Below are 14725 nucleotides of genomic sequence, written 5' to 3'. Positions count from 1 at the left end.
GAGGCTTTAAACTGCACATATATAAAGATGCAAAATGTCTGAATGATCAAGCTGTTGCTTAATATTTTTTTTAATGGTGTCCAACAAGCGTCAGATCAGGACAAAAGGGACAATACTACTATTAAAATGTTGTAATGGTACCAAGGAATCAAAGGGAATAGTCAGATCGTTTGGGGAAAATAGCAGGAAGAGCAACAATTATGTTCAGTGGACATCATGTGTTGATTTGTGTATGTCACTTGGTGGGAAAGATTATTGCCATCACCATGACCCACTTGAAATTTATTTTTTTTCAAAGGATTACATCAAGTTGAGAGGTATTAAGAAGCTGTTGAACTATATAGGGTATGGAAATGCAATTTGTAAAACTGTACTGGAGGTAAATAAGGTAATTAATGAAGTAAACTTTACAAACTTTCGATTTGAATGCAATGATTACCATCACTGCCTCCAGTCTTGAATCACATTTCTAGACTTTTACATACATGTTTTCCAGCATGACAGTAGCAGTACATATTTTGTTACACCTTACTGAAAACTGCTGCAGCTTACAGAAAAAAACCCACCTGTTTTACTGAGAATGTCTTCTTAGTGTTGGCAGGTCTGATGTTAGTTTGATTTTAGGGATGGTGTATTTATTCAAGGTCTTACACCGATCAGTGATTCATGATGAAGAATCCCATGTACTTTACTATTTCTCTGAATACTTAGAGTGGACAGTACAAATCACATTCTTCCCTTGGTCATCATTCTGCCATTTGTATACAGTTTCCAGACATTTCTGGTACTTTCTTACTCTCTTGGTCATGTTGACAGTTGTCATTATCTAATTTCACTTGTTTCCTTGGCAGCTGCGTAAATTACATAAACTTCCACATCATTCTGCTTATCATCGCACAGAGCATTGAATGTTTGTCAAAAAGGATGTAAATATTTTAACTTGTTATTCAGAATAATTCTGGATTATTCAGAGTCAGCCAATACTAGCCATACACGTTAACCCTTTACCTCATGCAAGCGTCTTTGGATGACTCTACTCCATTCACATGGAAGCGCCTTTTGACACCTCTACTCCATTCACATGGAAGTGCCTATTGACGCCTGCTGTAAACATCAGCCATTTTCAGCCGGTTTTCATAGCGCCACCTTCGGGGGAAAACCCCCTATTAGATACTACATTCATTTCTGCGAATGACAATTACGTCAGATCACGTGATCACTGTTTATGCACTGGTCGATATCTGCTATTTAAAGTAACTGGGTCGTAATCTCTACTCTTTAAAATGGCAGGCGTGGATTTCATTCAGTACGTAACGAAGTTTTCATGATTAGAATCACAACTATGAAAGATTCAGTAACTTAGGTAATGGCTCTGATATTGATGTAGGCAGCAATTAGTTTTTATAAATTATCAAATTCAGATGACTTAGTGATGTAGATGCAGACGAAAAACTTGTAAATTTCGAGTATGAGAAATGGCAGCTACGGTTGGTCACGCGGCCTCACTGACATAACGGTGAACAAGTTCTCTCAAGATTTTAAAGCACATAAAAAATTCTTCCGTGAAAAATAATTACAGAGCTATAACAATTGGACTTTACTCTTAAATTTTTCCACACATAATAGATGTGTACCAAAAATGTAAAATGGTTAAAATTGCTGATAAACGTAACAAACACTACTACATTGCTTAACAGTTAACAGGCAGGCCTATGCGTATGGAGTCGAATAGGTAACAGGTGTTCTATTTATAGCGCACTGCACTTTGTAACTATGCTCAATGAGGTAAAGGGTTAAATCTTTTAGTATCCATATTGCAATGAGTGTTTGTGGCCAGTACTTCAGGCTACTTCCGTGTGTTTGAAAATTTATAAAACAATTAGCCATATTTGCTTGATGTGTGGAATAACACTTGTCAGTTTCTGCTGCAGATCATTATTGTACCTCATCAGGTGTTGGTAGATATTCAGTTAACACAAACAGGTCAATAACCCGTGAAAGGTAATCTAACATTTGATAGGATAGTCTAATACAGGACCACTTTGCTAACTTTGACAACTGTCATAAGCCACACACACACACACACACCCCATGTGTTTCTGGTTGGCCAATTGTCTTGGTTTCTCATTGCGGATCCTAGCACTTTTTCCCCCATTGGTAAAAAAATATATAATTTTTTAAAAATTCCTGTTATTGATTTGTGCATCTAATTGATCCATTTTTTTCCCAGTACTTTGAAGCACTTAGTAGATTATATACACTAATCATTATAATATACATAATGTTAAAAAGAAGAAAAATAACTATCTACCTATCCTAATTTTAAAAGGATTGCAATAGGAAATGCACATGTTTGGGGTTTTTTTCCTAATAGTAAATGGTGGAAGTTTTACTGCTCCAACAGATTAATGATGACTGGGATCATCTTTTGGCAAACTCACTGACCTTGGTTGAGTGGATTAGCATTAATTTTGAGCCCTGGAGTATGGCTTATGTCTCCTAAGATAAATAATTACCTCGAACATCGTGGCAGCCAGATGTTTTACGCAATTCATGTGACTTTTCCTTCGTTGAATCTTCCCTGCTTCCTTTAAAAAGTATAGTAAACTTGTAAAGATCACTTTCATGACAACGAATTACAAACGTGGTCATAACATACTTTGTTTCATTTAAATATAAATGCAGAGAGCTCCTTAATTTATCCAATTGCTTGACTTCAGAGATAATATCACACATGAGATGAATATCCTCATAATTGATGAAATTTTTCAGGATCTGTACTGTCACGTAATCATTTCGTCAAGGATTCTGGCACAAATGAGGGTAAAATGACTGTCAATCATTTATTTGCATTGATTTGCTTGATCGAACTCTGAATGATCAGATTGTGTCAGGATTGAGTAAACACAATATAAAAAATGATTTTACTGTCATTGTTTTCATTTAAGCGTTTTGATAGGCTTATAATTCGCTTGCTTAGCCCAATATCAGAAATGAGAATACGCTCCCATGTGACAGTTGTAAGTGGTCACTTATGAAGAAATAGATCTAGAAATGTAAAAGCATTTGGTTTACCTGGAGGGCTTGCATGGTCAGATAAAGTGATCAGAATAAAGCATTAAAACCTTGACTAAGGTTTTGCACAATTTTGCTTGCCTGAATAAATAAAATGAATAGATTGGGGTGTCAGAGTATGGTATTTGACAATCTGAGTAAAATCTCCACAGTACTGTGTGGAGATCTGATGGACAGCAATAAGAGGTCATGTTCTGTTGACCTTTTGGTTCACCAATCATATAACGACTTTAAAATTTATGAAAGTGGTGCATGTCATTAAGAACATAAAATTAACATTGACAACTGTCCCAAACAGGGATTTGCAATGCTTTATTTGATAGGATACTTAGATATAGGTTGACAGGAAATTCCCATGGTCACCAAAACATGAACTGTTCTGGTTGCCTGCCAGTTCTTCACATAGGACTATGGAGGTCTGATTTTAATCAGATTGTGCTATTTTTTTAGCCCCAAGTTATGTCCATACAAAATATTGCAAATTTTTTCACATAGCTTTTTGCTGCAGTTTTATGTTAGGACATTAGCTATGTATGTTAAGTAAAAGAGATTCTGCATTGCGTATTCAGTCAACCAAGGTCATTTTTTTTCCACACAAGTTACTGATGGTGTCTTTCCAGTTCTGAATTTTGTTTATCTTTTATAGATCAATGTTCCTACTGATCTGGAGGGGAGTGAACTGTTGGCTGAGAAAGTTGACAGGCGAGAGTTTATTGATCTGCTGAAACGGATGTTAACCTTAGATCAGGAGCGGAGAATCACCCCTGGCGAGGCCTTGAATCATCACTTCATTACCATTGCCCATCTCATTGACTATGCACACTGCAGTGTGTAAGTAGTAACTCAGCCTTATGATCTTATTGCAATATATGGTTTGAACAAAATTATATCATCTGGAAAGAAAAGTAATTGTCATAGCATTGGATTTCAGTATATTTATTAATTTAAATATGTTTGATTGCATTATAGATGTAGTGTGCTTAACGTTTACATGTGGCAGACCTGCCAACCCTTATGGTTTTGCCACAAGACTTACGAAAATGACCCTTAAAACACACACTTGCACAATAAAGCAGAAACTACAAAAAAATTAGTGTTGCTGAAAAATCAGGATAATTTGTTCATCGGTGTTTGATTTAGATCTGGGCTTCATGATGTTTTTTGGACATCATGTGCCAATTTGAATATGTCTATTGGCAGAAGATATGATTGCCGTTGTTGTGTGAATTGGAAAGATTTTTAAAAGAATTACGTCATTGGAGAGATGGCAATGAGCTGCATAGGGTTTGGAACTGAAGTTTGTGCAACTGTATATGTGGTAAATAACGTCTACATGTACTTTTCAGTTGAACATAATGTTTACGATCGCTGCCTGTTTCAATGTGTGAACTTTCAAATATGTTTTCCAGCTTTACAATGGCAGTTTATGATATTTTGTTGCACCTTACTGAAAACTGATCAAACTTAACGGGGAAAAATTGATTGCCTTACTGAGACGGTCTAATTAAGGTTGGCAGATCTGATGTGGTGTGCTTAACCTTACATATTAGTGAAAAAAGGATTCATGTGATGAGCAAAATAATGTATATTATACTAGTATAACATTACCGTTTTGTCATATGAGGTTCTTGTACTTGAAAGTTGATCATTGTTTTTCCTGAATAATATATTTATTTTTTTCAATACAAATTGGCTATACGAGATGGATTGTTTAAAGCAAAAAGAAACGTTTTGAAAAAATTGGCATCCTCATCCCCTGATTGTGATAGTGATGTGCTTTATCCAGTGGGTGTTTTTCTTTACATCACTTTTCTGGCACTGTAGTGGGGCAATCATGTTTCATGAGCATATATTTAGTTTATACAGAATAAATACAAGTTTAAATGTTACCTTGTATGGGATATGAAACAGAAATGTATCCACATATTGCAATTTTATTTATTTTTTATTGAAGTTTGATTTAATTTATTTTCCAGTGTAAAGCAAAATGTTCAGGCCATGGAAATCTGCCGCCGGCCAATCAAGTCAATGTACGATGTTAACCAGAACACCGGAACCTTAATGCCCAACTTCGTTCCTTCAACAACAGGAAATCTGACAGTCACATTCAATAACCAGATCAATGCTTTGCACACACAGGTGATATGATTGGCATACAGTTTTATTAACTGTTGCTTGTTGCTTTTTTAGATTTTGTGTGACATAGGTTTGCTGTATATTATTTAATGGTTCATGCTACAAATGTGTTAGTCTTGATGTAGTTACATCAAAGGATGAAAGCAGTATGAAGTGTCAGGGAAGGAAATGGACTGTAAGCTTGTCTGTTGCTGATTTTGACTGGTTTCAGCCTTGTTTGTATGAGGAAAACGAGTAGGTCAACTATTTCTGGCTTGATATATTCAGGGAGAGGTCACATGATACTGCGAGTACAATTCATTTGATTAAACTAAATTCATGTTCTTAAATTTATTGCAGAGATTCAAACCATTGATATTTTGGTGTAATCATTCCTGTTTTTATCCTCCAGCTGAAGGTGAATATGGATTTTGAGAGCTTTATTATGCTGTGGTCTATCATTTTTCTGAAACGTCGTACATGGCTTTCCCATCTGTAGATTTGTTTGGTGTTTGACAACAAATGAACACTGGTATGTTATTTAGGGCTGAAACAGTTTAACAAAGTGTTGACCAGGGTCACATTGTGGTAGCCAGCCTGCATTATTTTGATGGTAGGATTCAAACATGGACTCTTTGAGTCACAGGTTTGGCATATTACCCATTCAACCACTGCAGCTCCTTCCATTGGTTACATCATTGACAAGTGTCCCATTTGTCCTGTGTTTTGAACCAGAATACGCATACATTTTTCCTGTTAAAAGTCCTTTTTTTCTTCTTCTTCAATTTTAAATTTTCTTGCCATTTTCTGTTTAAAATGGGCACCCGGTTCCATTCCAAGAGTAAAGGTATCACACATATATAGGGATATAGAGTTCTAAAATATGATTGGTTCATTATAAATCAAGGCTACCATGCCAGTCTTTAACCATATTGGATTGTGCAAGCATTTGCTGCTATTACTCTATCTTCTCCTTGTAATATTCAGCTTTAGTCATGTCGAGAAGGAAAGCAGAAGATTCAGAATTTTTTCCAGCAAAGAAAAGAAAATGGAACAGGAAGGACAGTTATGCTGCAATGTTTATATTTGTGATACCATCTGGTTGACAAGAAAACTTTGTGTTTTGCAAATTGTGTAATTGTGATTTTGCTATTGAGCAAAGAGTCACTCATGGCATAAAACAGCATGAAAAGGTTTGCTGCTTCATCATCAGCAACACAGCCTGAACTTACATTTATAAATACCAGAGAAAACCTTGATGTAATTCAATTGGAAATTCGTTTTACTACATTTCTTTTAAAAATGAACCTTCCTCTTCAGTTGCTAGTGATTCTAGCAATTTATTTCTTGCACTTTTTCCAGACAGTAAAATCGCAAAGGTTTAATTGTGTGTGAGAATGAAAACAGTTCAATAAAAAGATTGCACATATATCAGATCATCAATGAAAGATGGCACATTGGAATCAATAATGATTGAAAAATTACAAAAACACAAGGACCGCTCCAGTGGCCTAGTGGTTAGAGCATCCGCCTCGGAAACGGTAGGTCGTGTGTTCAAACCTTGGCAGAGTCATACCAAAGACTTTCAAAAAAATGGTACTAACAGCTGCCTTGCTTGGTGCTCAGCATTAATAGGTTAGTGTTAGGACTGGTTGGCCTGGTGTCAGGATAATATGACTGGGTGGGACGTCATGCTACATGTCTGCAGCATGATGCCCCAGTGCTAGATATCACTATAAAACTGCCATACTGCAGACATCATAGCAATATGATGGAAATTTTTTTAAAAAATCCTAATCACACACACACACACTCAAAAACATAATGCATGGAAAAGTCTCCTATAAACAGCCTGTGTCTGAGTGTGAGTGTGTTGCAGTCTTGCACCTTCTGAATGGGCACCCAAATGGAACAGCGTGCCTGTTCAGAAGGTGCATGAGTGCAACACATGCATCTTTGACATTAAATAATTATGCCAGTTATTGTCCAACTTTACTGATTGCAGATGTTTTAAATAGTTACATATGCATTAAAAATTTTAAAAGTCAGTATTTGTTCTTGAAAATCAGTATTTTTGTCCTCTGGGGTTGGCATCTGTGTAGTTACCTCTTACAACATGTATGCACACATGAATGTAAAAGCCTATTGATTTTGGCACTTTAAAGTCCATGGATAAGGTTGTTGAAATTGTGATAATTCTATTCTGCATGACACGTCAGGTTTCTTTAGCCTGATTTGCATTTGACTTCATAGATAGAATATACTTGGTAGAGGTAGCTTCCTATTATTCTGTGACCAAAAGGTAAATGGTCAAGTTCACTGAAGCCAGTATTGTAAGTTTTAGCTTACCTGCCTGAAGGATTTCATGAAGACCTTTTAAGTTTGTGCAAAAAAAACTCTTTAAATATCATAAACAAACTCCTGTCATATAAGACTACATGGTTCATACAAACTGGAAATATGCTAATTTTTTTAAAACCATAATAACGCAGGAAAGTACTCGTTTTTATAGAAGAAAGGAAAATTCGTTGAAAAGTCCATTTACGTTTCACATTTTTTTCATTGGTAATGTTATTTTTATCATGACAGTTCCTAACGTTTTTGTTATTGAACAATAAACGATGAACTCAATGGAAACAGCAAATGGTAGTCAATATACCAATCAGCACACCTTGAACGAATCCATGGACAATGTTTGGTCCTTACAGACAAGATAATCTTTCCATATAAAATTGTTACACAGTATTTTCATACAATGGTGTGGGCTATCAGTTTTGTGCAGATAATGCAGATCCACCATAAAACAGAGCCATTGTTGTTAAGAATGGAAAAGAGCTTTTAACATATTTTACAAAACTGCTGAACAGAATTGTATCATTTGTGACAGAAAACATCATGGCTTGAAGATCTTTTAGATTTTGACAAATGATGCCAATCTGCCATAAAATGTGGCTGTCATTACTAAAATTAAAAAAACCTTAAAATGAAGTTATCTCCATACCTTAAATAGAATTTGACCAGACTTGACAGAAAGCATCATAGATTGAAAACCTTTAAAATCTTTGCAAGATGCCAGTCTGCCTTCAAATATCACTGTCATTACTAAAATTAGAAAAGAATTAAAAATACTCATGAAAACCTTTCAGAACTTGACCAAATTCGGCTGATAGCTTCGTGGGATAGAGCTCTGTTAAGTTTGTACAGCTGAAGTCAATGCACCATCTAATAAGTCCATCATTACTAAATGACTTCTCCAAAACTGTTGATGTGATCTGACGAAAACTTGATAGAAAGCAGGCTGGCTTGAAGACCTTTCAAGTCTGTACAAATAAATCCAATCCACTATCAGATCTTGCTAAAAATGGAAACAAAACCCTGACAAGTCAAGATTCCAGGATTCTGTTTTCATTCAGCTTCGGATCTATTCATCTTTTGGGCATTGGCAACTCCGTATTGATTTTTGAGTTTGATGGTCATGGGCAAAGATTTGTTTGTTTATTCATTGGGAAATCATCTCCATCATTGGGATCAGGGTGGGGCATATTTCTCGCCATTCCTGTACTTTAAAAAATGGATGGGGTATGTTGTGAACAATGACCGTATTGAGCCTTAATCATCAAGACCTTAAAAATTGCCTTGTAGAATGTTTCAGATGGCTTACTTACCAAAAGACTAATTCATGGTTTGTTTGATTCTGTGGCTGAATGTGGGCGAGTTTTCACAAAGTGATTGTTTTTCACTTGAATGAAACATAGTTAAGTTATATTGATCAAATGGTGCATCCTAAAAAATTAACTGCTTGTGGCAGGAGCAGTACGATGGGAACTTTCTAAGAAGACTAAAATTATGTTGTATTGCATAATTTTGTACACAGTAAAAAGAAATTTTAATGCATATTTTGGGTCATTTTTTTCATATAAAATGCACAAATATGTTGCTAAACTTCAGTTTTGTTTATGTTGAATTTTTGAAAAGAAAAAACTTGTTCTCAAAGTTTTGATGTTCATACCAGTTACTTTAACAAAACCTTTTTTTTTGACATCTATTATTTTTTTCTAAAATTTCTGGGGTTTTCCAGATGTCTCAGAACTTGGGTGGATCAACTCATCAAGGGACAGAGATCCAGTACTTGCCATACCCACTACAGTCCAGGACATATCTGCCATATCAACCCACTCAGCATCTCAGCCAACAGCTGCAGACTCAGCGGAATGCTGCCCAGTTTGGCCACACCGATCCCTTCACCCAGTCACTTTGTGTCTCATCTATTGTTGTGCCTGGACTTCAAGGTAAGGCAGAGATGAAAGTCTTGGCATCGTTATTTGCAGTGTTGAATCCAGGCTGCAGGATTGCACTTTTCACACATTTTCAGAACTTGCTCCAGTTATTTTTTTATAAACACAGCAAACAAAAAAAAACAGCAACAAAAAATGCATGAACAGTAGGAGAAATAATGCCAATTAGCTTCTGCACAAATCTTTGATTAGTCTGCACAGATCTTTCACAAATTAAAGTAGAAATATACAGTGATGATAATTTCATTTGCTGAAGAAGTAATACTACTTTGTCATGAGGGGTTACATAAAAGCTTTTGCCATGAGGGGTTACATAATTCCATTCTCTGCATTTGGTTTAAGAAGGTATGATTCATACCTTATCAGTGTATCTATCTGAATAGGAATGTTGACTTTGCATAGAGCTGAGATAGCAGTAATAATTTAAACTGGGAGGCAGAACAAGTCGTAAGTGACAATAAACATTTACTGCTCCAGCTATTTCTTTATTGAATACCTAACCCAAACTTTTATGAGGAAAGAAACCCATATATCCAGCGTTTACTAGCATAATCTTGAAGTGCATTGTATGAGTGATATCGCAATGTATCGCCTCTCGATATCCTTCAAAGTCATCTCTGATTCTATGCATTAAGAAGCTGGATACACTGTTGTTTCTGCAAGGTATTAGTAAACTTTTGTTTAATGAATTGTCATTCATATTTATGCATATTTTTTGCAGTTTGTGGATTTTAAGATTTTTTACTTGGTAAGTTGTACAGGATATTGTTGATACATGTATTTTGTATGTTTTGGTTGTAAACATTGCTTGAATTTGTCACTTTATTTTTGACATGTGCAATTATTGACATTTCTCATTTTTGGCTCCGCTGGTCATAGACCAGACGAGCTTAAGGGATGACCTGTTGTTTGTCCATTGGCACAAGTTTGTTATTACTATTTCTTCTAAACTACTTGGAGGATTGTTATGAAACTTGGCACACACAATCCTCCCAGCATCTAGTGGTGCTGCTTCAGCATTGTTTGGCTATCTTGAAAATTTTCTTGTTGCTACTTCTCCTGAATGAATAGATGGTCATATCCCCATATGAGACTCTTAGAGCAATGTTTGTCAGCTTCCATCCCATCTGGCCAGCTAAAAGATGGAGAATTGATTGGCATTTGATATGTTGATGTTGCATTCATCTGAAGCATTGCTTAAGTCAAAGATGAAGGTATTTGTAAGTTACTTCAGGGGAGTTTTTATCCCTCCATTTATCATGTCTTTACAATACAGGCATGGAATTTATGGACAATTATTGGGAGCCCGGATTTGAGTGATCTCGGTGAGTCTCATGTTCAGATGCAGTGTTTCAGCCCAAGATATTATTGAAGTCATTTGCTAACATGCAGTCATCCTTCTTGAGTTGTCCATTTCACCCCCAGCAAGATCTGTCAACAAAAGTGGTGCATTCTGGGAATTTTACTTTGAGGGTTCGTTTTGCTTTAAATCTTGCCATAAAGGGAGCAGTTTATCCTTCCTATAAGAACTCCAGTCATATTTCCCTTGAAGGATACCTGTGGTAGACATTGGATGTTGATGTTTTTCATCCTCCTTCCTACTCTAATTTTAACATGATTAGGAATTGTATTACTAGGAGAAAGTAACCTTTTTTTTATATTAAATTACATTTCTTCAAGAATAATTACCTGATCCAACAGACAATGCTGGCAAACAGGTAATCATCTGGTATACAGGTAGCCACATGCCACATTGTGTTGGAAAGAGATGCAATTTAGTAGAGTGTATTCCCTTTGTCTATCTTGCATATCTTGAATGGCTGGATTTGAGAGGTGGTGGAGTTTATTTCCTAATGTTGATATGATAGGTAAGTTAATTAAAGTTTATCATTTCCTAAGCCCCTTCGAAGAGGGAGGGATTGCTGCCCTCATTTGTGAAGTCCTGGATGCAACACTAATAATGATCGAAGAATACTTGATATATTTGTGAAGTTTGTGCTTATGTGACTCAGAAGGAAAGAACATTTTATTAATGTAGTTTTGAGCATCTGCAGTTTATGAAATTTATTATGTTTTTTGTGTGTTTTTCTTTTTAAAGAGGCAAATAAATTAGTTATGCCTGGAAGTTTACTTTTATGACAGTTAATTTTCATAAACATCTGACTTGTGGATAAATTCTATTTTTTTCATGGTGGTACTTGCTGTAGAATTAATCCATGTTTTGATTAATATATTAAAGTCTGTTTTGATGATGAAGAAAGACCTCACAAGAAAAATTGAGTTAACTCCTAGACTATAATGTATGACCACATTTTTTTCATGCTCTCATTGTGCATATTGCACAATCATTTAGAATTATCAAAGTGTATTTTGATTGTGTCTGTATTTTTTATATATTGTTTGAAGCCATTAGTTTTAATTGACATAAGAAAACTTTCTACTCAGGTTTGAATTCTCCGACAAGATTTAATCATGTTCCCATGGTTACACAAGCTCATCAGACATTACAGCTGCAGCCTCAACTCATTACACAGGTAAGCTCTATTACACCTAACTCATTACACAGGTAAGTCCTGTTACACCTGTCTTGTTGGGTGAATGGTCATGAAGAGAGTTAGGGTTGGGTGTACCAGACGTTGTTGATTCAATCCTCATCAGATTTTGCTAGTATGATAACTGTCTGATGGTATGCAATTTTGCAAATTGCTTTGGCAACGCCCACTCATTTGGGTACAGGGATTTTATGCAATGTATTTTTAAAAAAAACATGAAAGTCCTTTTGAACCTTTCACATCTGAAGTGAATTTTTAAAAAAATATGACCAGCATGAGCTAAGCATATTTTATCATATCTAACCAAAGTTTCAAATTTATTTCTTTTGTTTGTGTCTAGTGGCCGACTGTGGCAGGAGTGGCAGGCTTTGTAAGTGATTTTATTCTACTAGACTAAGTAAATGAACTGTAATGAAATATCTTGTATACTTGCATACAAGTCATTTCCAACTGCAAATTGCATAGACATGGATCTGCTGTAGCAGATATGGGTGTATGCAGTGTGTTAGGATAAATATGTATAACATAACAACATAGACCCTGATCTGCCTGCAGTACAATGGCAGATTAAAATGTATGTTGACAGTTTGACCTGACTTGTACTTGAATTATATATGGTAAATGAAGTGAACTCCAGTTTGGTCTGAAAGGGGTTTATCATGGGTTCCAGGAATCAATAACGAGTTCCTCTCTTCATGAGGAATGAAAAAACCCACACAGAATTCTCATAGTGAGCTATTTGCTTCATATGATTCCATTCCAAATATATTAAATTACTCTCAAAATTATGACCACAGGTTACATTCGTGAATCACCTTTTGAAAACTTCTATCAGACTTTCAGTACACAAGTCTAATTTATTATAATTATGTTTGTGTGCACACATCATAGGTGGTGGAGTGACCATTTTGCACTTTTCAATTTCAAGAGGTCTATCAGTCTACACCTTAATGCTTTTTATCGGATAATGGCTACCTTGATTAGCATCCTGACAAAAATTGTTTACCACAGTGTGGCATAATGCTTAATATCACTAATAAATGTAAAGTCCTTTGATGCACATAATCTTAAACTTTTTTCATTTGACTGAGTTCTATGAAACAAGTTGAATAATACAATATGCAGTTTGCTTCAAGCAGATCATGGCATGTAATCGTATTCAGCTCATTTCATAGATTTTGAATCAGATGAAGACTCGTGTAAGGTCCTCTGTCTGTTGCAGAATGCCCCCATGAACTCCTGGCCTGCTGGTCAGCAGGTGTTGGTTGGGTCCTGGCAGCAGATACCTGGCCTTACAACACAGAGATCAGCCCAGCCTACGATGCTCCCACCTGATGCGTTGCCTCCACCCTCATCACTTGCTGACAACTGGAGACAGTCAATTGTACTTGATGGCTTTGATCAAACCCCTCTTGGACCTTTGGTAAATTTTTCATTTTACATTGATTGTAGTTTACACTGTCACATTATATATTGTTATAACCAGGGGATGGGGGTGGGGTGGGGTTGGTTGAGGGGTCAGTACCTTATTTGAACATATTTTGTAATAAGAACAATTGAACCATATGGCATTGTAATAAATCACTCAACAAATTGCGCATCTTACAGCGTAACATTGTAGGCATTGATATTCATAAAAAGTCATGAAAATCACAAGAACTTGAAAATTTTCATTAACACATTCCAGTTTGGGGGTTAAATAGACATTTTGGTTTTATGCTATTAAAAATTTGTTGAAATAATATCTTTTCTTGATTATTTTCTCTAGACCAGAAAAGTATAAACTTTCATTCACAGGTAAATTATCTCAAGCTATGAATACCGTAATTCCTTTTTTTGTGAGGCCCATGTCAGAGGGAGTGAACTCCATGTTTTTGCAAAGAATCATGATTGGAATTATCAGTTTCTGCAAGTCATTTTACATTCAGGATTTTTATTGGTGCCATTGCATATTCCTGTCATTGGTCCTCAACCAATTCATGTCATGAGACCAGTGCTTCTAGCACACTGATTAGAATGCATTTTAGTCAGTGCCTTCAAAATGAAATATGTTACTCAGAAAGCCTAGTTCTGTGGAAGTATTATGATATCTAACTGTTCAATTTCACATAGAGTCACTATCATTGTTTTTTTTTTTTCCTGTTCATTTTCGAAAATGGGGATGGTCACAGGATCCAGGTGCAGACATAATAAATGGTATAGTGCAGGTTTTTAGCTCTACTGGTCACAGATTAGGAGACCTTGTGGTGTGGTCTGTTGTCTATCATTTGTGGGTTAGCACAAGTTGATTATGACTGTTAATAAATACATAGAGGATTGCCATGAAACTTTACATACACATTTATCTAATGAGATCTAGTTTGTTATAAGTGAAAATGTTGCTACACATATCCAGTATTGCCACCACAGCAGCCTTCTTGAAAATATAGCTTTCACTACACCTCCTGAATGGGAAGTCATTTTGGCTTGGGGTTTGCACCAGAAGCTTGTGATGTTTAGTTAGTTTTTAATGAAAATGCTGCTGCTGCTTCGATGTCCAATATGACCATCATAGTGGCCATCTTGAAAATCCTGTCATTATTATTCCTTTCTGAATGGATGGTCTTATCAACATGCGGTTTTCACAGAAAGACTTAAAGATGTCTTCTTAGTCCTGAAATGAAAATGGTGCTGATCTGGTCTTCACTA

At 35.8% G+C, this 14725-nt stretch overlaps 1 protein-coding gene across 2 annotated transcripts in view; it reads left to right on the top strand.

Annotated features, from left to right (window-relative positions):
- The window catches only part of LOC149785216 (homeodomain-interacting protein kinase 2-like), a 93932-nt gene that overhangs the window by 52226 nt on the left and 26981 nt on the right, over positions 1-14725 (top strand). The window contains exons 6-11 of one of the 2 annotated variants that reach the window (XM_089979028.1): positions 3722-3906; positions 5052-5214; positions 9269-9479; positions 11931-12019; positions 12378-12407; positions 13260-13460. In XM_089979028.1, coding sequence (XP_089835154.1) covers positions 3722-3906; positions 5052-5214; positions 9269-9479; positions 11931-12019; positions 12378-12407; positions 13260-13460 — 879 coding nt within the window. The remainder of the gene's footprint in view (positions 1-3721; positions 3907-5051; positions 5215-9268; positions 9480-11930; positions 12020-12377; positions 12408-13259; positions 13461-14725) is intronic. The other variant, XM_089979029.1, reaches the window with a different exon arrangement.

This window comes from Sinohyriopsis cumingii, chromosome 13 (genome assembly GCF_028554795.1).
Source record: "Sinohyriopsis cumingii isolate HCF-2022 chromosome 13, ASM2855479v2, whole genome shotgun sequence".
Lineage (NCBI taxonomy): Eukaryota > Metazoa > Mollusca > Bivalvia > Unionida > Unionidae > Sinohyriopsis > Sinohyriopsis cumingii.
This window is presented reverse-complemented; position numbering and strand designations above follow the sequence as displayed.